Source organism: Leptodactylus fuscus, chromosome 8 (genome assembly GCF_031893055.1).
Source record: "Leptodactylus fuscus isolate aLepFus1 chromosome 8, aLepFus1.hap2, whole genome shotgun sequence".
Classification (NCBI taxonomy): domain Eukaryota; kingdom Metazoa; phylum Chordata; class Amphibia; order Anura; family Leptodactylidae; genus Leptodactylus; species Leptodactylus fuscus.
The window spans coordinates 65565128-65589406 of record NC_134272.1 but is presented as its reverse complement, the minus strand read 5'-3'; the positions used below and the strand labels follow the sequence as shown (position 1 = coordinate 65589406).

At 42.6% G+C, this 24279-nt stretch overlaps 1 protein-coding gene across 8 annotated transcripts in view; it reads right to left on the bottom strand.

Annotated features, from left to right (window-relative positions):
* Positions 1–1830: 1830 nt before the first annotated feature.
* The window catches only part of AGAP1 (ArfGAP with GTPase domain, ankyrin repeat and PH domain 1), a 307085-nt gene continuing 284636 nt past the window's right edge, over positions 1831–24279 (bottom strand). For all 8 annotated transcript variants that reach the window (XM_075283916.1, XM_075283915.1, XM_075283917.1 and 5 more), the window contains 2 exons: positions 7559–7814; positions 1831–5906 (listed from right to left, as the gene is read on the bottom strand). In XM_075283916.1, the coding sequence (XP_075140017.1) occupies positions 5691–5906; positions 7559–7814 (472 nt within the window). In that variant the 3' untranslated portion in view covers positions 1831–5690. The remainder of the gene's footprint in view (positions 5907–7558; positions 7815–24279) is intronic.

Here is a 24279-nt window from a genome sequence, read left to right as displayed (position 1 = left end):
TCTCCCCACGGTTTCTTCAAAATTTGATTTCTTCTTTTATGCTAATGAGGATCACTGAGCACCGTGGGCGTTTCCCCAGTACTCCGAGCACCCCCGCATCATACATGTGCACTGCCCCCTTTCATGGTTGTGCTCTGTTACCTCCTCCTCTCCAGAACTTGTGCCTTGCACAGGTCTCTGACTCCGCACTGTACCTATCTAAAATCTCAGGCATGCTGCAGGTCTGGGTACAGCCAACTGACCATGCTTGAGCAGCCATTTTGTGGTAGTCTGCTACATGAGCATATTGCATTCGTATGCTCAGTTCTCCATAGAACTACACAAGTAGCCACCACTAAATGGCCTCTTGGGCATATACAGTTGGCTCTGCCTGAACCCGCAGCATGCCCGAGATTTTAGATAGGTACATTGCGGTGTCAGAGGCCTGAGCAAGGCACAAAGTTCCAGAGAATAGGAGGAGGGGACGGAGCACAAACATGAAAGGGCTGGTGAACATGTATGACGCAGGGGGTGCTTGGAGTGCTGGGGGAATGCCCCTGGTGCTCTGTGATCCTCATTAGCCTACTAGAACAAACTGAATTTTTCCTGTAAAGGTTTGCTTTTCTTTTATTCTTCTGGCAACTTATATATGATTCATGGCTTGTTATCTGACTTTGAACCTGTGCTCCTTTTTCTGCAACAGGTCCCTGGATATCTATTTATGAACAAACTCTGCCAGCCCTTACCTCAGTTGATTTCCTCAATGCCGTGCACCAGTTTAACTCAACTTGCCAGGGTCAGCTGTCACCTTCACCCAGACTACTACTAGAGGTAGGAACCAAGTGGTCCCCTGTAGGGAAGACCTAAAGTCAACCAGGTTAGATAACACAGCAGGTCCACACACTCCTGTGCAATACCTAAGGGATTCACCAACCTGACAGGTTATCAGACCTCACTAGCTACTTATTGCCACTGAGAACAGAGGGATCAGCCATGAGTAATCCTGCCTGCCAAATAATGGATTTCTTCAATGGCACACCTAACCAATGATACTGGCAGGCCCAATAAATAGTGTATGGGTTAATCCAGCCACAACTGTAGGGATCCATCAGCAAAATGATTATTTAAAATTCTATAACTAATGAGATTGTATAGTTAATTAAGACATATCATTTATTACATATTTACTTTCATAAGAGTCCAGTTACAGTTTTTTTGTGAACTACAGAAGTTTTTTGGTTGTCAGCCATATATAAAGGACTCGGAGACGTAGCCGGGCTGTAAAACATTGAGTAGTTGAAGATGGCGGTTCGGCCTACCAACCCTACAGCCCTGGAGGTATACACTCTTTACTATATTGTAAGGCTCGGTTTACAGCTGTGCTGTTCCTGTTTTGCTCCATACTAGAAGCAGGACAACTTGCCAAATCTGTTGCCTGGTGGACATTAATGGCACCCAACGGACCCAACTATTACTGGGTCTGCTGAGTTTCTGTCATGGATCCCGGCACTTTACTTGACGAAATAGCCCATTATTTTAATGGATTTAATCTGTGATGAAGGCTCCAATGCAGATGTCACCAAAGCCCAATCTAGTGCTTCTGAGTGCTGATCCTCATGGTTTGGAGCTTGTATATGAATCTGAACTTCAGAATTTGTAAAGGATCCAAAGATTGGACTTGATTTATTAATCTGCTTATTTTACATTACTATGCGTTTTCCAGGCAAGTATCCATAACCTTGTGATATCATCTGTGTAAAGTTCAAAGCCCAACTTCAAATGTCACGATATTGGGATGTCATAATAGACAAAAAAGCCACAAACCACCAGAATTTGTTTCTATTCAAATAGTTTTTCCTTGGTTTTTATTTTACATACATTTTGCATCCTCTAATAAGACACGATACAAAAGAATTCTGTATAACTTAGGACAACATAATCAAGAAGACACCAAAAAATAAAAATAAGAACTCTGTAATATACACCTTGCATATAGGCGGTACAGAGTCATAGTCTGAAATAAGATACACACTACTCAGGGGCAGAACCTAGCTCCACATCTGGTCAGAAGAGATAAAAAACAAAATTAAATAAAAGTGCCCCTCCCAAGTTCATGGGGTGGATGTCTTGAGGATGGACTCTCTGCCAGAGGGAGATGACGCCACACTTTATCCAACGCCCACTTCTTCTCAATCTCAGGACACACATATTCCCTTTTACTGTAGTGCTCACACTCTCTATTCAGGAGAAAAAGAAACAACCACTTGTGCTCCATGGCCACGGATGGCTCTGTGTGATTCGGAGGTGCGGGGTAGATTAGACAGGGCTTGAGAGTCACCGTGTAGATAACTATATTATAGAGTCTGAGGGATCCCCTCCAGTATCTGTAGTGTTTTTTTTTATTTTTGCAGAACGTTTCATCCTGGGTGTCCCAAACAGAGTGAGATCTAAATAGAGAAATCGCTTCATGGCCGAGAGATTCTTAGTTTTTCGGATGCCACTGTATGTATAGCTACTTGGCCCCTCTTCTTGTGAAGACCGGTTCCTTTAGCTGATTTGGTCACTGATATGTCATAGCATGCAGTGTATAATATATCCCTCTCCCTGGTCAAGGGCGTGAATCTACAATATATCCAGGAGACATTTTTCCTGCAATGCCACCAAAATTGTAAGAAAAAGAAATAATCCAAAGCATCAATCACATCTCCCATACTTATAAAAAGTGCTACGTACATGTGGAAAACTGCCTGACAATGTAGGTAACGTGGAGATCTGGGGGGGAGGGGGCAAGTTGTGTAGTGCAAATCTACAAACTGGGACATAGACTGCTATTGACTAGATCACTATTTGACTACGATCCTATTCTCCACTGAAGTCCAATCTATCAGTTACCCATCTAAAGCTGGCCAAGGATGTAAAATCATTTGCCGGACAGTTACTATTCCCTCATGAGGTTTTTTTTAATAGGTAGGACTGACTGTAACACAAGTGATAGTGCTGGGGTGTGGGTCTGGACCAAAAAACCTTGTTTTTCCTCATTGCGTTGGATGCACTTGACAGTAGGTAACTTGTAGCAGATTCACAGGGGCCTCAGGTGAGTACACCGAGCTCCAGCAGACCTAGTGCGTGGCCTCCTCTCGCCGTTCACCTCCATATCGGCCCATCATTCATGCTACTGTACCCCATCTGCTGCTATTATTGCCAGGGTTTCAGATAAAGTTGGCTATATATGGCTCGTCTCTACAACCCGCTCCCATGATTGGCAGGATAAGATCTGTGTATAGAGGATATTACAAGTACATCTAATGCTGCACACAGAGATTTTCCAAGATGTTAGCAAGTCTCTGTGCAATGACTATAATTGTTCTCCTTTTATACAGAGACGGGGAATGACAAGGTTCACTTATGTACTGTCATCGGGAATTATAAGATCTTGTATGTTCAATGGAACTGGTTACGGTTATCCTTAGGACACCCATAAAAAAGCATGACGACTAATATAAAGAGGTACTGGGACCGCAGGTGAACACGGCTTCTAACAAGTAAATTTATTTAATTTGCCCCAATATAGACTGGCCACAAAGTTAACCCGGCATGCAGATTTAGGGGTTGAAGGTGTCCCATCTAGTTACAAGTTGGCCTGAGCATAATCTGTGAGTATAAGTTATTTCCTGCCTGGGAAATGATCTCAACCCATACAGAAAACAATGTATCCCATGTGATCATGGACCTTTATTAATATCAGAGCTATTCTGAAAACCTGGTTGGATGGCTGGGTGCATTTTCTTTTTTACATATGACAATATGCAGGACATGCCCTAGGTAGAAGGCTCATCATAACATAGAAGACTGATAGTGGTTTTATATGAAATTGGATAATTCAGTGGTCACTTAAGGGGATGAAGACCGCTCCTATCTCACCTTAGAACCTCAAGACATTGACATACATATGATACTATTTCCTCATTTAATTTACTGTATCCCTTTAAAATTGTGCAAAGTGGGGCCAACATACTGTATATAACCAATAAGGTAAATCTGCACAAACTGTTTATGTTTATAGTTAATTGCATGTATGTTAGTTTACATTGCTTTTTTAACTGTAGACTTTTTGGCTTCTGCAGCTTGCATGTATTCCAATACATAGCAAGGTGCGCAATGTCAGCCACTAGCCAATATCCATCAGACAGGTTGTCTTCATGGCTCATTCTTCAGTCCCTATGTATTTTTCCTAAAGAGATGAGTTTAACTGGGTCATAAATCAGCTTAGAAGATTGTTCAGAAGATTACAGAATCAGACTCAAGACCAAGTCTTTGTGATTGGCAGATTTTCAAGAGACTGGCACTCTGCAGCTTGCTATGTATTGATGTACAGGCAAGCTGAAGAAGCAAAACTGTGCAAAATATTTAATAAAAACCTATGACAATAATTGTTTTTGGCCCAAAATGTATGTAGTTAGGTAACAAAGTGATCTAAAAGGCGATCTCATATCCTACCAATTACTACATCATTTCAGGTGAGGTCATCTACAGTAAATGTGCCGTATAAGGAGTATTGGGTAGAATTGACAAATCTAATAAATCTAGTGGTCCAGTATCAGTATACATGGCGCTGCTACCTATGACTTCCACAGTGTGCGCTCCATAAGAACATCTTCCATAGTGGAGTAAGTACTTCTAATTAGAGCCATTTACGAAAGCCTTTAAGGAAAAAAAAAATGCACTCAACCATGTAACCACTTCACTTATGAGGTTTCGGTTTTTATGTTGTCTGCGAAATCAGCTAGGCGACGTGACCCAGATGTACGGAAACAATGGGTGCAACGTGTGTGTGTTTCAGGAACGGAGCCGCGCGATAGAGGCCCCTCAGACGGCCAGCACATTGTTCCATTAAATTAAATTATTTCTGTCAATAAAAAAAATAAATAAAACGGATTTACAAAAAAAAAAAAAATAATTCCGATCTCACAAGGCATAATGTATCTAAAGTCAAATATTAAAAAAAACAACCAAAAAAAACCAAAAACAAAACGCTGATCTAAACGCATCCTTCAAAAGCTTTTACAGAATTTTTTTTTTTTGTTCCTATATTTTTGGGGGTTACATTTCAAGGGAACAGACGCTTTAAAGCGCGGCAAGATTATGACAAGGAGTCTGAAGATGGGGCCCAGAATGTCTCTCCTAATATGATTCTTGTAAGAATATTGCAATCACATCCCTGTAATCAGCGGAGCGTGGAGAGAGCTTCCTCCTCAGCTAATATGCTCCCTTCTACATGATGAGTAATCATGTCCTATTAAACAGCGGTACAGGCTGAGGGAACTCAACTATACAAGTGTAATGAAGCCAGCATTCTCTGAGGACAGATTAGCTCCAAGTGATTTGACACATAGCATCATTGGAGCCTCAAACCTGACAAACTCAGTGCCTGCGTGTGATTTATGTGGAGCAGTGCTTGTCAGATGAGAGCAGAGCCTAAGTGTTCTGCTGGGGTAGAGGTGAAATGTGCACATAACTGACAGCTCTCTGCCTCCCTTCCTCCTCTTTTTTTTTTTTAATTCCTGCCTCCCAAATGCTAGTGAAGGCTCAGTCTGTTCTCCCCCTTGTTCAGCACTCAGTGCTTTTACGCCTCCCATGTCATTCCTGGCTCCTCCCCCTGCGGTGCGAGGGCTGAGCGGTGCTCGAGTCTGTCTCCTTTTCACATGATCCTTTTAGATTAAGGTGGGCATCAGTCCTCCACCTCCTGTGTTGCTGTTGTTGTTGCGATTGTTTTTCCGGGAGAGGTTTGGTGTAGCCATGAGCACAAACTGTTCATCGGGGCAGCCATACTGCAGAAGAAGATCCCGCACCTCCGGGGTCACAGCTTGCTTGGCGTATGCTAAAGCTGTGTTGCCATGGAAGTCCCGTGCCATTACGTCAACGCCGTACTGGAAAAAAAACAAAAAAATAAATCAAGAAAGTTGTTATCTTTATCTTAGAGACTGGTGGCGTAGAGGAGTTTTTCCAGGAAAGCTGGTCATGTGACCACTGCAGCCAATCAATGACGCCAGCAGACAAACCCCTGAAACCTATGATTGGCTGCAGCCGTTGTGTCATCTGGAGAGGAGGTGCTTAGAATCCAAGAGGCCAATCAGAGCGGTGACCGCATGTCCCAAAAAAGGACGGATTCCTACAGGGACTGAGAGGGGCTGGACTGGAAGCCTTATATAACATAGTATTTAACACTGCCACCAGAATTACAAAAAAAAACCAAACTACAACAGAATACAGTAATTTATTTTTGTTTTTCTATCTCTGCAATTCTAATATTCTTCAATATTGGAAATATGAGGAAAATATTGTATAACTTTATAAATTTGACAGTAAAAATCCAGCACTACGAAATATACATAACTTATATAAAATTAACTTAAGATAAAATTACAATAAAAAAATATATTTTAAAAGATAATTGGTTGGAGGTCCTGTACCCAGATACTCATGACTTGGCCAATAACCTGCAAGAAGGCTGCATTTTATGTGTCGTGAACTGTAGTTTTTTTTGAGAACATATGACTTTTTCATCACTTCTTATACTTTTTTTTTTTCTTTTTTTTGGAGGGGAAGTGAGCCATATACAACATTTTTGTCAGAGATTTAAGGACATGATGATACCCATCATTTGGGATTTTTCATTCCTAATTTATGTAAATATAGAATAGAAAATATATATATATATATATATATATATATATATATATATATATATAATACGTTTTTTAAAAAATTACGTTTTTTTAAAAAATTTCTGACTTAAAAAAACAACAAAGAGGGTTGGAATATAACAATGGGACCTCACATGGAATCTCTTGCACAATACACTGCAATACTTCCATACAGGCGCCACTAGTGACGGTTTATCTGCTGGAGAAACAAAAGCTCAGATGTACTAAAATTCAATGCTCCTTCCTTGGCCAAACATCACATGTCAGGGAAGAGTCACGAGCCCACCATACGCTACTTAGTGGTAAGTTTATTTAATTCAAGATGGCAGACCCTGTTATCTAATCCTTGACCACCTATACAATGCAGCTGTAAACATGACTGTACTTGGGCCATATATATGTATGCAATATATATAAGGCAAAATAGATTTCTATGAAGCCTGCAGTGATCTTGATGATCAATCAGAAAGGTTAATGGAAATAATAACCTGTAATCTGACTGGTCGCTATAGGTAAAAGATTTGTCATACTTCTCACTTCCACCATAGCTAACACTGTATTGAGACATCACATGCACAGTTGCTTATTGAAGGTGACCATGTTGAATATCAGGGTCAACTCTTGATATAATCTGTAACCCAACTGGCCTGGAACTGCAAAATGTTCAAAGCATACATTTCCAATATGCAGTGAAACTCAACAGGATTTGGGCTGTCACTTGGCAGCGACTGATCTCTCCTGTAATATGCCTGATCAGCCGAACTAGCAGATTAGCAAAATCTGTCCATGTCACAGTATGACCACCTGTCCATAGGACCGGACTGCCAAGCATGGTAGGACAGCTTCTCTCCATACACCATCTTTCCAGTACTCACCCATATAAGCAGCTGCACAAGTACCACATTTCCCTTGCGACAAGCTAGATGCAAGGCTGTGCGTCTGTCTCCCTCTCCGCAGGTTTCATTCACTTCTTCCCTGGAGCCATGTGCAAGCAGTAGGATTACTGTCCTCAAGTCTTCTTCTGCTGTAGCCCTTAATAACTGCTGTCCTAAAGGCAGATCTAGACAGGACAGGGGTGCTAAGAAAAGTTTCTGCTCATATTTTGCACGAATCCAGCGCTCCTTCTCCTCCCTGGTGGAAAGAAAATTGATAAGTTAATTCACAAAGCTCTATGGAACTGATCTCTTATTGTCATACATGAAGATATCCATGTACACGCTATACACGTCACATAGGAGTCAGCATACACAAGAGAGTCATATTACTGGGTCATACAGTACAAAGAGAAGGTATATAAAGGACTTCTGCTGAATGTGTGTAATGACATATAGTAAACCAAGGCATCCTTGTCACCCTTAAGCAGGGCTGTGGAGTCAAAGGCAATTTTGGGTGGAGTCAGAAGATGAAATGGTTCATTATAATATAGAATTATTACCATTGTATAATCTATTAGATAGTATTGTTGTATGGTATAGTTTGTTACATATTTCCTTTATAGGAATGCAATTATTAAGTCTTTTCTTTTTTTAGATTGTGAGCCCCACAGAGAGCTCACAATGTACATTTTTCCCTATCAGTATGTCTTTGGAATATGGGATAGAAATCCATGCAAACACGGGGAGAACATACAAACTCCTTGCAGATGTTGTTTTTGCCCATGGCGGGATTTGAACACCAGGACTCCAGTGCTGTGAGGCTGCAGTGCTAACCACTGAGCACCGTGTGGCCCCCTTCAATTATTAGGTTTTTTAATGACGTAAAAGAGCTTTACCGCTTCTGCCTGGCCCTGGCTATCAGCCATTTACGAAGGCGTTGGAGTCAGAGTTGGGCTATGGAAAGAGAGGAATCAATCTGGTCTACCAACTCCACAGCCCAATTATTCAGTCACATGTCTAATAATTTACACTACATCGGCAAAAAAACCGGAAGTGTCTCTAACTACTAATCTATTTTATGGTTATGTCTCTTGCTTGTATAGCGCCAACATATTCTGCAGCAATTTACAGACATTGTCGTCACTGTCCCATATAGGGCTCACAAGCTAAATTTCCCATCTAAATCAGTAAGTCTTTGGAGTGCGGGAGGGAACCCCACCAGACAAGGCGAAAACATAAAACTCCTTGCAGGTGTTGCCTTAGTCGGATTTGAACCTAGGACTCCAGAACTGCAAGGCAACGACCAATCCACCATGCTAGTGATGTTTTTTTTTTTTTTAAAGGGTACCTGTCCTCTCCTCTAAGGGCTAGTTCACACGGCTCCCATTGAAGTAAATGGGAGCCTTTTATGTAGGCGGATTCGCATCAAAAGCCGCCTGCAAAAAACTCTGCGTGAACATACCCATAACGTGTCTGTTTGACTTGTATTCCTCAGAATCACATTAAATATTAAAACAGACTTTTCAGGGGTGTGACAGGTCCTCTTTAAAGCAAACGTGATGTAAGAGGTGTGTAGATGTAAGTTGGACAAGTCTGCCAGTGTCAGTGGGACCAGCCAACCATCTAATGTGAATGAGAAGCTCCCAGTCCCCCCCTGATGGCTGATGTCCTGGAGGAGAAGTGTTGGGCAGGTTGGATTTCAAAACATCCCATGAATTTTAGTTTCAGGAAAATAAGCTGCTGAGGACAAGCATATGGCCAAGAGACCAGGATATAAGCTGCTTGTCCCCCTATGTATTTGGGGACACAGGCTGTTGGCAGTAGATTCCTCCCCTTTCCCATTCAGTAGACATTCACTGCTCAGATGAGCTGAGGGTGCATGTTCATGGGGTAACTGGGAGAGATAGCTGTTGTCTGAAGGATCAGTCAGATGGCAGCTATATTATGTGTATGGCCTGCAAAAGGATTGCTTTGTAGAAAATAAAAACAGAATTTGCAGATCAGATCAAAGGTCATTTAAGACCAATTCTACACTGAAAAGATACAAAAAAAAAATACTGAATGGTGTATATGTTTCTTCTTTATTTATATAGCAACAACATATTCTGCAGCGCTGTACAACACCAGAGGTCTCAGTCATCAGTGATGTAACAGATAGCAATTTACTGCAGTATCCAGATGTTCCCAACACAAGAGTTGGTGGACTACAATTCCCAGAATGCAGTGGACCAGGCGAGGCTGCGGTCATCTCTTCAACTTCCAATTAACTATCTGAACTATTAGCTTAATCCCCTTATAGGGGTGAACCTCTCCTAAGGAAGGGAGACCCCCGAGTCAGGGCCCCCGGCAGTGTTTACACTCTTGGAGGTAATCTAGTGTCAGGTTAGCTTTAATCCGCTCCTAATCCCTCTGTGTAAACAGCTTCTCTAGAGTAAATCTGGATTATCTTTACATGGTTTCCTGTACATGCAGAGCGACCCAGGAGCGACCCCACATCTCCCCTGGCAAGGAATCACAATGGGCTGTTAGCACATCACACAGGAGCTGGGGATCTATTACAGGGTGACAGCCCAATAAAGACCATCAAAGTACCTGGAGAATGTTATTGAGGACTTTTACCTGCCAGAGGTGAATGGGTTTCCATACGGAGCTAATCGCTGGTCATTAACCAATGAATGGCACAGGTATGCAGCAGATACATTCACTCTTTTGTTACACTTTATCTGCCCCCCCCCCAACAAAAAAAAAAGAAAGAAAGAAAGAAAGAAAGAAAACCCAGTGTAATGTGAAAGCCTCATCCATAGAAGACCCCGTGTACAGTGTTGCCCAAAAGTATTGGCACCCCTGCAATTCTGTCAGATAATACTCGTGTTCTTCCAGACAATGATTGCAAGCACAAACTCTTTGGTATTAATATCTTCATTTATTTTGCTTGCAATGAAAAAACACAAAAGAGAATGAAAAAAAGTCAAATCATTGATCATTTTACACAAAACTCCAAAAATGGGCCGGACAAAAGTATTGGCACCCTCAGCCTAATACTTGGTAGCACAACCTTTAGACAAAATAACTGCGCACAACCGCTTCCGGTAACCAGCAATGAGTTTCTTACAAGGCTCTGCTGGAATTTTAGACCATTCTTCTTTGGCAAACTGCTCCAGATTCCCCCTGAGATGTGAAGGAGGCCTTCTCCAAACTGCCATCAAGAGATCTCTCCTCCCCCACAGGTGTTCTATGGGATTCAGGTCTGGACTCATTGCTGCCACTTTACAAGTCTCCAGGGCTTTCTCTCAAACCATTTTCTAGTGTTTTTTGAAGTGTGTTTTGGGTCATTGTCCTGCTGGAAGACCCCTGACCTCTGAGGGAGACCCAGCTTTCTCACACTGGGCCCTACATTATGCTGCACAATTAGTTGTTAGTCTTCAGACTTCATAATGCCATGCACACGGTCAAGCAGTCCAGTGCCAGAGACAGCAAAGCAACCCCAAAACATCAGGGAACCTCCGCCATGTTTGACTGTAGGGACCGTGTTCTTTTCTTTGAAGGCCTCTTTTTTTTCCTGTAAACTCTATGTTGATGCCTTTTCCTACTTTTGTCTCATCTGACCAGAGAACATTCTTCCAAAACGTTTTTGGCTTTCTCAGGTAAGTTTTGGCAAACTCCAGCCTGGCTTTTTTATGTCTCTGGGTAAGAAGTGGGGTCTTCCTGGGTATCCTACCATACAGTCCCTTTTCTTTCAGACGCCGACAGATAGTACGGGGTGACACTGTTGTACCCTCGGTCTGCAGGGCAGCGTGAACTTGTTTGGATGTTAGTTGAGGTTCTTTATCCACCATCCGCACAATCTTGCGTTGAAATCTCTCGTCAATTTTTCTTTTCCATCTACATCTAGAGAGGTTAGCCACAGTGCCATGGGCTTTACACTTCTTGATGACACTGCGCACGGTAGACACAGGAACCATTCAGGTCTTTGGAGATGGACTTGTAGCCTTGAGATTGCTCATGCGTCCTCACAATTTTGCTTCTCAAGTCCTCAGACAGTTCTTTGGTCTTCTTTCTTTTCTCCATGCTCAATGTGGTACACACAAGGACACAGGACAGAGGTGGAGTCAACTTTAATCCATTTCAACTGGCTGCAAGTGTGATTTAGTTATTGCCACCACCTGTTAGGTGCCTCAGGTAAGTAACAGGTGCTGTTAATTACACAACTTAGAGAAGCATCACATGATTTTTCAAACAGTGCCAATACTTTTGTCCACCCCCTTTTTTATGTTTGGTGTGGAATTATATCCAATTTGGCTTTTTGACAATTCTTTTTGTGGTTTTCCATTGAAGACAAATTAAATGACGATAATAATACCAAAGAATTTGTGATTGCAGTCATTTTCTGGAAGAAAATGAGTATTATCTGGCAGAATTGCAGGGGTGCCAATACTTTTGGCCAACACTGTAAGTGTCCTACATGACTGGCCCTCTCCAGGAGACATACTTTAGGTCTCCCCAGTATAGATATGGAAGTGTTCCAGGATACAATGATCATTAATCTAGAGCAACAGGTTTTACATTGCGGGAAGATGTAAGGGTTCTCCCAAATTCACATTCAGTAATAAGATTCTAGTAGGGAGGTGGAGACATAAAAATGAAATCCCTAATATTCCCCCATATATCAGAACAGAACCATTACTATACAAATCTGATATCGAAGTCACTAGATCTGATCTATACATGTTATTCCAAGTAAAACCCAGAGATGAATATTCTCCTACACATAGGTGTCATATTTAAAGGGATTTTTCCAGGAACTGGCAAACTGAGGAAGAAATGGAATAAAATAAAAACAAAATAAAGTAATGTCATGGTGAATTCTGTTACTGATCCCGCAGCACCGCTCCGACACTCCTGACAGTCTCTTTATGTCTCTAATACAGTGACATAATCGCTGCTACCGCGTTATGTCATCGCTGCTACCGCCACCCCATAAACAGACACCAGAGGGGTGAAAGTGAATTGGTAGGGGGAGTTACAGGATGTGTTCTCTGGGTACACTTTACTAGTCCCCCTATGCAATTTTTCTATGACAGATGGTTTTAATATGGCACATCTTTGATGTACAGCCCCTTTTTTGCCAAATATGCGACATATTGTTCAGTCTACACCTCGCTGGCCATTCTTTGCAAAAATGGGAAGAGTTGGGTGGAGACCAGGAGCGGAGAGAGACACCTGACGCCAAGGAACGTGCTATACCCCACCCCAGAAGAGAGACGAGAATTATAACGGAGATATTCTAATTCTGACCGGAGCCTCTTAATATAGGAGCAGATATTGCAAGTGGCAGGAATGGATTACGACCGGTGTACGGAACGCCAGACTTAATAAATTCCCTCCTCTGTCTTTCATTATTTTCTGCCATTTACCCCCCCACCTTCTGGGCAAATTTTGTCCAGTCCCAGTCTGTAGTGTAATAGGCTAACAAGAAAGTGGTGAATTATTACATCTTACAATTAGAAATGAGAGAACACAAGATTGGAGTTGGAGTTTATCCTTCAGACATTAGATAAAACACAAGTGTAAAAAAGCAATACCAAAGGACAAACTCAAGTCTGCTATATCTTGCAAATTCAACATTGCGTATCTTGCTAGATGATTGACTGATAGATACTTGGCTTTCATTGCAGTTTAGTAAAGTCTGTGCAACACTAATAAACTAGCAGTCACTGTGTAAGAAGCGCAGGTACGGATTTCACCTGTGGTTATTTGCAGTGAGGGGGTGGGGGTCCTAGCTGCAAGGAATTTGGACCCAGTGCCATCCTGCTTCAGCAAAGGAGACCTGGGAGGAAGAGTTGTCGGAAGAGGGGCTGGAGACAATATAAGGGGGGAAACTCTCTCGGCAGGGGGAGAGCCCAGTCTATGGCACAGGAAGTGTTTTAGCAGATAGCTGGCTGGGGGCTGCATGCTTTCTTCACTGGGTTGGGTTGCTAAGGATGGAGGAAGCAGAGAAGGGACAGACATGGTGGGAGGATGTACATGCTACAGCGAGCAGGATAATATTAACACTCCCTATATGTGTGCTGTGCATTCATCCTATGTACACATCACTTCTTATATTTAGTATATGCGGCATTAACTGTACATCTAAGATTTAGTAAATGAGTATCATGACTGTATCTGGGAGCAGTTGTACTAAGCAGAATGATCTGTAGTGTCTGTGTTATATTGATGTGTCAGTGACTACCCTGCAGCGGTCCGCAGCTCGCTCGCACTGCACACAGAAGGTGGGAGGTATCTGTGGATTTATGTACTAACAGGGGCTCTGCACATAAATATCCCAGAGGTGCCTGATCAATAAAATCAGTGTTTTACCAACCTGCGGAATGTTTTATGGAGCTGAGAGAACAGCAGAAACATTGATGATTAAATAAAGCAAATCTATTAGCCTTATTACAGGATAGTCGTGGCTCCTCTGACACGTGAACACGCTCAGTGGCAAGGACATAAAACAAGCCGTGCACCGCGCTCAGGTCTCGTCTTCAGCACACGGACCCGGCTATATAAGCCGTATGGCTAACAAGACAGAGGTGAATTATTAGATCTTACAATTAGAAATGAGAGTTAGAAAGGTTCACGAACATAAGATTAGATGTGCTGGAGCGGTACGAAAAATAAGCAAGTCTTCAAATAGTCTTAAAGGAGCCTAAACCTCTTCTATAGCCCTTGGATGCAGTTGTGGGGGCAGTCAGTGACATAGTGACATTCCCTTTGTGTCAGTCCTGCTGCTGAGAAATTCAACTTTTAATCCGTATGTAAAGGATTGCTCAGTGCACTCCTCTACGCCTGTGGTGGCTGAACAGCAGGACCTGCCAATCTTTATGTTACAGGTGCACTGGCAGATGTGGTCGGGTGCACTGAGCAGCTCATTGGCTTATGGATTAAAGGTTAGACTGAAACCTACATGTCTGCGACTTTCTAAGACCTCCATATTTATACTGTAAGACTATGCTCAAAACTGACTAAATATCTTAGATGGTTGGATTAGATTGTTGTTGTGCTGGGTTCACACTACCACATTAATGTCCGTTGCTCTCATCCATCATGGGATGAAATCAACAGACTTCTAGTGACTGATGCAGATGGAATAGAGTCCGTCATTCATTCACAAATTTTCTTCTATCGTTTTTTTTTCTTATTTTTCTAATGGAGGAAAGGATCATACCTGGATGTTATAGATTGATTAGGAACAGACGTAGACAGAGTAGGTTCCGTCTACTGTCAGTCAGTCTACCGCCGTTTAAGTCCTTTTCTCTCGTCCTATGACAGGCCACAAGAAAATAGCCGCTTACTTACTATGTAAGCGCCATTTTTCTTGCAGCTGCAGGCATGCGCAGTGGGCTCTGCCCGAGGCTTAGAAGTTTGACCCCCCAGTGCCAGAAGAAAACACGTGAAGAGCCCGTTCCAGGTGAAGATAGAGGCGGCGCTGGCAAGTTCTCTCACAGCATTGGGGATGCCCCTAGTGCTGTTTGAGTGCTGGGGACCGCCCCCAGTGCTGCGAGAGAACTCATTTGCATAGTGACGAAAACCGGGATTTTTACCGAACGGTGGTGCAGAGAAGACATCTAAAGGTAGGAGAAGAATAGCCTTCTTAAGGATATTCCTATGTGTTGAAAATCTTTGAAACCTTTAAAATCTTTGAAACCCCTTAAGATTACTGGTTAAGAGAAGCCCTTGAGAAACCTACACATCACATGGCGCCAAGTGACCACTGACACTATAGCATTCGCTACAGTCTAACCGCTTACATCCATGCCAGCACTCCTCCTCCTGATATACATATATTGGTGATTTTGCTATCCGGTTATAATATATTACAGATGGTAATTGCAAAGCATTCATTTATTATAATGGCTACTAAATCTTTAAACACATAGCCACAAATCTGACTACGAATAATACCCTTGTGTCCCGATAGCTCTTACTTTTGGAAGACACATCAGCACTCCTCCAAAAACCATATTGAAAAAGGGGTGATTTTTATTTTTCTTCTTATTTTTCCCACCCCCAGTAGTGAGGGAGGCTGCGAGGAATCTCAGTGGCATTACCGAGGGAGAGGGAACGCGGGCAGGAAATTGGGCAGCTCGTTAGAGACGCACAGAACCAATCAGGACAAAATTATGCAGTCATGTAAGAAATAATATCTATTAGGCTAATTTAATCAGTGCATACTTTACAGATGGATTAGAATGCAGAATCCAATTATGTCAGACATTGCGGCTACACTGGACTTGCAGCCCTCATACGAGAGATGGGGACAAAAGGTTGGGGGGGGGGGAATGGCGGTCTATACAGCACAGGCAAAATAAGCAGCAGGCTGGGTTTATATAAAGCTCGGCTTATACAGAGAACTTAGAGAAGTAGAAAACCCTTTAAATATGAGATCCTACATTACGTAGAAGATTAGACACATGTAAATAGACCAGAAGGAGCCCATTGTGGGACCAGGGACCTAATTGTGTAGTCACAGAGTAGTCAGCCACACGACTACAAGGGCGCTGCTGAGCGGGATCATGGAGATCATCTTATAGGCCTTGTGTGACAGAAACCACAAAGTCATCTAGTGGCCACTTTCTATATCCGCAGGTCACAGAGATTCAATTCCATCTAAAAGGGGCTATTGAGTTCTTCAATACTGATGACCTTCTCTTAGAACAGGTCATCAATATGATAGGTGGGGGTCCGACTTCTGGCTTCCCCGCTTATCAGATTTCTGAAGGGGCCATAGCACTTGGTAGCAGCTCTGCCCCATGTAAGTGCATGAGGCTCCATCAGAAACCATAGTGGATTCCACGGTTTCTCCTATCAGGACAACAAACCCCTTTGCAAAATCAGGAGGACCCCATAATAAGTTAAAGGGTTTTCTAGCACCCAATCAATTTTTCGTACTGATGGACTCCACAGGATAGATATATATTCTGCTGGGCTCTGGACCCAGACCCCACAAAGATGATCTGTGTATGCCGAAAGCTGCTACTGGGCAGGCGGCATGTGACGTGCCGCACCTATACAAGTTATATTACTGCTGCATTACACTGGAACTACTGCTATACAGCGGATGGTTCTGCCGCGCTCTCCTATGACATGAATAGGAACAGTCCTGCACATGCTCCAAGTAGTAACTTCTGACACATGCAGTCTGCTAGAACAGATGATCTGGCCTTGGTTGTCAGATCCCTGAAAGATCACATACTGATGACCTATCCTGAGGGTAGATAATCTCCTATTGGGTGTTGTAGCTACAATCACAGCACTGATATGAACATAGCCAAAAGCTGCACTGCCTTTCTATAGTCACACTCTGCACGCTTATATATCTTATATTAGCTGAGACCACTCACTCACACATGACGCTGCTACATACACATTTCTAACAATAGAAAAATCCATTTTTCCTACACGATGTATTTTTATTAAGAAATACTAATGTAATAGAAAATATAAGTTTCTCAAAATACACTTAAGTGAGTGGCTGGAGGAAATGTCTGCAGTACAATAAAATCACCACCAGATGGCCCCTGCTTCATTCATGCAAACACTTAACACCAGTTTTAATGAGTCACTTTCCAGGAAGATAATTCATGTGAGGCTCGTCTGGTTGGATTTCAGTTTGGTCTTTGGATGTACTGAGGTTAGAAGTAATACCTATTATATACTAAGAGTATACAGCATGTTATGTGTAGTGTGAGCATGCGAGACAGACAGCGGACACCTGCGTGCACAGACTAGAGCAGTTTGCTATATACACAACCAATATGACTACCATACAGAAAGCGCCTGACCATTATTGTGTCTGTATAGAGTAAGACATGGTGGTGCTGGCATACACACTATATGGGCGCTATTACACATATGGTTTTTACTTGTCCCACAGACATATGTGAAGGAATGGCTTATTCTATAGAGTTTACAGCACGGTAATGTAAATGGACGCCATCGTTGCAGCAAGTCAGTACATGGAAATCCTCCTAGATATGACTGGTATCATTGAAAAATTGAAGACTAGGGAAAAAAAAGTAACAGGACACTGAGCACTAAGACACCTATGGGGTGATACAGTCCTATGAAAAAGTTTGGGCACCCCTATTAATCTTAATCATTTTTAGTTCTAAATATTTTGGTGTTTGCAACAGCCATTTCAGTTTGATATATCTAATAACTGATGGACACAGTAATATTTCAGGATTGAAATGAGGTTTATTGTACTAACAGAAAATGCGCAATATGCATTCAACCAAAATTTGACCGGTGCAAAAGTATGGGCACCTTTATCATTTTATTGATTTGAATACTCCTAACTACTTTTTACTGACTTACTGAAGCACAAAATTGGTTTTGTAACCTCAGTGAGCTTTGAACTTCATAGCCAGATGTATCCAATCATAAGAAAAGGTATTTAAGGTGGCCAATTGCAAGTTGTTCTCCTATTTGAATCTCCTCTGAAGAGTGGCATCATGGGCTACTCAAAACAACTCTCAAATGATCTGAAAACAAAGATTGTTCAACATAGTTGTTCAGCGGAAGGATACAAAAAGTTGTCTCAGAGATTTAACCTGTCAGTTTCCACTGTGAGGAACATAGTAAGGAAATGGAAGACCACAGGGACAGTTCTTGTTAAGCCCAGAAGTGGCAGGCCAAGAAAAATATCAGAAAGGCAGAGAAGAAGAATGGTGAGAACAGTCAAGGACAATCCACAGACCACCTCCAAAGAGCTGCAGCATCATCTTGCTGCAGATGGTGTCACTGTGCATCGGTCAACAATACAGCGCACTTTGCACAAATAGAAGCTGTATGGGAGAGTGATGAGAAAGAAGCCGTTTCTGCACGTACGCCACAAATAGAGTTGCCTGAGGTATGAAAAAGCACATTTGGACAAGGCAGCTTCATTTTGGAAACAAAAATTGAGTTGTTTGGTTATAAAAAAAAGGCGTTATGCATGGCGTCCAAAAAGAAACAGCATTCCAAGAAAAACACATGCTACCCACTGTAAAATTTGGTGGAGGTTCCATCATGCTTTGGGGCTGTGTGGCCAATGCCGGCATCGGGAATCTTGTTAAAGTTGAGAGTCGCATGGATTCCACTCAGTATCAGCAGATTCTTCAGAATAATGTTCAAGAATCAGTGACGAAGTTGAAGTTACGCCGGGGATGGATATTTCAGCAAGACAATGATCCAAAACACCGCTCCAAATCCTCAGGCATTCATGTAGAGGAACAATTACAATGTTCTGGAATGGCCATCCCAGTCCCCAGACCTGAATATCATTGAACATCTGTGGGATGATTTGAAGCGGGCTGTCCATGCTCGGCGACCATCTAACTTAACTGAACTTGAATTGTTTGTCCAAAATACCTTTATCCAGGATCCAGGAACTGATTAAAAGCTACAGGAAGCGACTAGAGGCTGTTATCTTTGCAAAAGGAGGATCTACTAAATATTAATGTCACTTTTCTGTTGAGGTGCCCATACTTTTGCACCGGTCAAATTTTGGTTTAATGCATATTGCGCATTTTCTGTTAGTACAATAAACCTCATTTCAATCCTGAAATATTACTGTGTCCATCAGTTATTAGATATATCAAACTGAAATGGCTGTTAATATTTAGAACTAAAAATGATTAAGAGTAATAGGGGTGCCCAAACTTTTTCATAGGACTGTATAATAACTTGTGCACCAGAAAAGTAGCGTAAAAGCCAAAAAACAAAAAATCCTGTTTGAAATCAGGATTGTTTGCTCTTAAGTTGTTACTTTTAAAGTTTTGCACCCTTTGCACTACTACTTTAAAACGGGGCAGGTTTATTCAGTTGTAATATCTACCAGATATCTATGCCTGCACGGGGCTGGCTCAGATGACCCTGGAGGATGTGACTTACGGATCACAAGGTGCGCACCCCATCACGGATTAGGCACAAGCTCTGGTGGGAATCAGATTATCATCATCGGCATAGACAAAAAAAAAAATGGACTTGATAACCAAAACCTAAGGTGCAAAAGGGCATGTCCACATGGAGGAATTTGGTGCTAAATTTGAGGCGGATTCTGCATTAAAATGAGCTCCAAATTCCACCTGAAAACATCCTTCATTGAGGTCACATGGTAATTTTTCCTGTAGCCAATTTTTTCAGCTAGCGGGCAAATAAGCATCAGGCAGATTTAGCTGATAACTCCCATTGAAGTGAATAGAAGCTACAAAATACCCCCTGGCAGGTGCGGAATATGATACAGATTTTGGACAAGTGGAGAATTCAGTTTCAGATTCCTGAAGTTGAATTTTTCAGCTAGGAAAATTTACACCACGTGAACGACCCCTTATACTTCTCTATGTGTAAGGGAGCCAGGAGCAGGTTACTTACCGGACTGCACTGTGCTATAGGAGGGACAATGCTGTGGGCTCGTTTTTTAAGGGGATGGCCTCGTTTTCTAGGTTTCACAGTTCCGTCGAAGGGAAAAATTTATATTTCAGAATACCAATTTGGACAACTGTATGCTTCCAACTGTGGTATCTGTTATGGTAAGACCATTCTCCGTTCCAGCCTGTCTGTACCTCAAGTACATAGCAAAGTCCATAAAGGCATAGTTGGGTGAGATTGTTATGGAAGAACTTGACTGGCCCAAAAAAGAACTCTAACCACAACTCCAATGAACATCTTTGGGGTGAAGTAGAACAGAGACTGCGAGCGAGTCCAACATCAGCGTCTGAACCCACAAATGTTCTTCAGGATGAATGGGCAAAATTTCCCAAAGACACAGCACAAAATCTTGCATAGAGCCTTCTCAGGAGAGTGAACGCCATTTCATCTGCAGGGGAGAACCAACTCCATATTAATAGCTATGGAATTAGAAAGCGGTGCCATAAAAGCTCCTGTAGGTGTAATGTGCAGGCGTTCCAAAACTTCTGTCCATATAGTTTATCATGACAATAGGATTCATCTATTCATTACTAATTTGTTACTGCCCACTTGATTGCTTTAAGCTTTCCATGTTATTTGTGCTCATGTTTTCAGTTTTACTATTTTTTCGCCCTCTCCAAATAAGCAACTAACAAAAAAGTCATTTTCTGGTGCCGTAATTGTATGCGGTCGGTGAATGGTAGAGCTCTCCATTAAATTACATGGATGAAGGAGCATACCAGCTGCTTTATACGCACAGCTGCCAGCTGTCCCAAATTTGCCAGGACTTTCCAGAATTTTCTTAATCCTGGTAAATTTGGGCATGTGAGAAAAGGCGGTTGTCTGTCCAACCATTGCATGAAACGGGACGTCCGGTCCAGTATGTCAGGTTATGTGGCTATTCCCTGGTCCACAAAGTTGGTATGTGCATTGCCCAAACTCAAAAATGGGATTAAGAGGTTTGGGATGATAGTGCGATACCTGTTTGTTGCCTCTTTTGGAAACTGAGAGGGACAGAATCCTTGAACTGAGAGACATTACTTCATGACTTCAGCAGGTCCCTATGTGTCTAGGCTGAGATGTCAGTACTGTTCTACTTTGTATGGTCCCAATGGTTGGGAGAACGACAACAAACAGGAATAAAAGCAGGACGTGAACAGAAGAAACCTCCGTACAATTGGAAGAATGGTGCATAGTGATCCATTCTGTACTGCCAGTGAAACTGGACGTCACATCCCAAGCTGTGGACGACAGTGTCAACAAAAACCATCAGAAAGGGTTTGCATGACAGTGGGCTACAAGCCAGGCACCCAGCTGCAGGGGTTTCTATGACCTCATGGCTCCCACTATCATAGGCCAACATGGTGCACAGAAACACGGAGAAGATGGAATGGAGGTCTATCCTCTTCAGTGATGAGGTCCACCTCTGAGGGATAGTAAGGACCAGCCTCTTCAGAAGATTCAGCATACATACAGCGCTCACCCGAAATGATCTGGAAATGCTTTTATTGGACAATGCACACAATGCGTTTCGGGTCGTTATAGACCCTTTTTCAAGTGTAGAAAATCCCACTCGTTCACAGCGGGTCAAAGCCACTTTTGTGGACTGAAGACCACGTCAGCAATGCCATGAAGAGGCTGTCACAAGGGAATGTCACATTGGTACTGCTCCCGGGATTATGGTGTGGGTTGGCATAATGTACATGGGCGAGACCCCTCCAGTCTTTATTACAGGTACACTAACAGCTTGGTATTACATTGATATGGTTGTGAAACCAGATGTAAAGTCATTTCTCCAAAGAGTACTAGGAGCCATTTTTCAACAGGATAACTCCAGGCCAAATAATGCTCATGCTTTACGCAGTCTGTGTGGCCTAAACTTTCCACCATGGCCTGTAGCGTTTCCGGAATCCCATTGAGAACCTCTGAGACATCAATGGTCACCAACTGCAAAGGAGCTTTCAGGCACCAATCTTGATGATTTGCGTACCCAAGTGAATTCATTGTGGTAGAATATTCCTCAGACAACCATCAATAACTTCAATGACAGCATACCAAAGTGTGTCTGTGTGTGTAGATCAGTGTGTGGCGCTCATACTAGATACTGCATAGATTGATATGTTATTGATCCTGTGATTTCCATAATTCCAAGGCTATTCCTTCTTAAATAACCCCACTCACAAGAGCTTACAATCTATCATTGCTTGTTTATGAGACTCACTATATGTTTAAAGTCCGGGGAAATTGACCAAACCAGGCAGTCCGAGGACAGAAGGAACCCCGTATGCAGATTGTAAACCAGTGCTGAGATCAGCCAAATACATTCTGTTACCTTATGAACTGTATATTCACTCTCATTAAACACGTCAGCCCTATATCTGAAAAATGACCTAATTATGCCATCCCGAAAGTAAAAAGGTTAGGAGATAATTAACGTCAATCTGATCTTTACTGGGCATGGTGGACAATGTGGTTGGCAGCTCCGATGTGATCCCTTTTGCTCAGCCACAGAGACAGATGCCCATTTATTGCACCCATATGGATCACCAGATTATTTATCTACACAGGGTCAGACGAAAAGTTTCTCACCCGTCACAGTGGCATACAATAAACTCCCTGTAACTCCAGATTTGCAGCAGAATTTGTAGCAAAATCCCCAGGTTTTTATGTTTTACTTGTGGATTTGCAGCAGATTTTACATTATGCACGGCAAGGCTGGAACCAGTGGTGAAAATCTACAGCTTAGTTTGACATGACACAGACATAAAACCTACATCACATGTCAATTTCCGCAGGGTGTGACTGAGATATTATAAAATGTCATTCACTTTGCCGCTACTGTAAACTCTGCGGTGGAAAATCTGCAGCACATCTATCCCACATGGGCATACCCTTACACAGAAATGCCCAAAACACTATTGTAAAGGAAATAACATTTTTATATCCTTGCTGACGTGTTGCTTGGCATGTTTCAATCCTATTTCTGACGGTTAAACTAACCTGATGCCTCTTAAGAATACGACATTTTGGTACATAAGTTAAATACTCCTGGGCACTGGCCCTTTTACATCAGGACACACATTTCACACATAGGGGCATTTCTCATTATGGACCCTGTGTTGGAATTAATCAAGGTGAAAATTGCAATCAATCTCCTGCTGAGAGGAAAGGCTGGCATACTGTGCCCACGTGACAGAGACACTTGACTGAGGAGGCTAGTACAACAAAAGAGAAGTAAAAAGCGCAAGTAGATGGCTGACGAAATGTGCGGGCAAATGCTGGAAAGTCAAGTGATCGGGGAGCCGTACTGGTGCTCTATGATCTTTGCTTGCCATATAACTGCAGGAGGGACGGGGACCGATTACGGAGCCTGTTAAGGGGACAAGCTGAGCTCAGTGTTGGACTTGGCATGGTTCCTACAAGTGACAGAGTTATGGTGAGGAGAGCAATGAATATTACGGGTATTACTTGACTAGTAAAGAGGCTCTGGGGCTTACTAAGGCCGGGCCTGTCTGACATTCACGAGCAGTACAGAACACATGCTGGGCCCCGACCAGACAATAGTCTGATTTTAGCTTCGACTCCAATAACTTTTGCAGAAAAATATGTGCAAACTAAAGTCCGAAAATTTTTATAAAGAGATTTGCACACTTACATAGCAATAGTGGTATTGAGAATTTATGCCGGTCAGAACTCCGCTGAACTTAAATTTTCACTTACGCATTGCATCAATAATTTGTATCAAATTCACCAAAACGTTCGCCACAGTCAGATGACTGTGTGTCACAAATCGAAGGGTTAACACAGGATCCGTATGAGCACCCCCTCCCCGCACACATACACAGCATCTGCTGCCCCTAGACAATCCAGCTGTCCAAACTTTATTGGCAGCAAAATGTCAGATCCGTGCGACAAGCACACGGGCAACAATCACATACAATCACGCCAACACGCATGACACACGGCACAGGCAATGCTTCCTAGTCTGAGCACAGCAACGGGGGCACGCTGATCCGGCACAGCCCGTCTGACTCTAATACACCTTGAGTTGCAATTAGTGGCCCTGTCATTTTCGGCCGCTGCTGCCAATTAATTAAGCCTGTCAAACGGAAAAACAGCGGCACTCACAAGATAATTAATATCGGGAGAGACGCGGCAGCTCGGAGCTGCGAGAACGTACCCTGGAGAAGAGGAGACAGAGAGAGGAAAGACAAATAGAAACTCGAGGAGAGACAGAGACTGTGAAACAGAGACAGTTTATGGAGTCATAAGAGACCGTTCACATG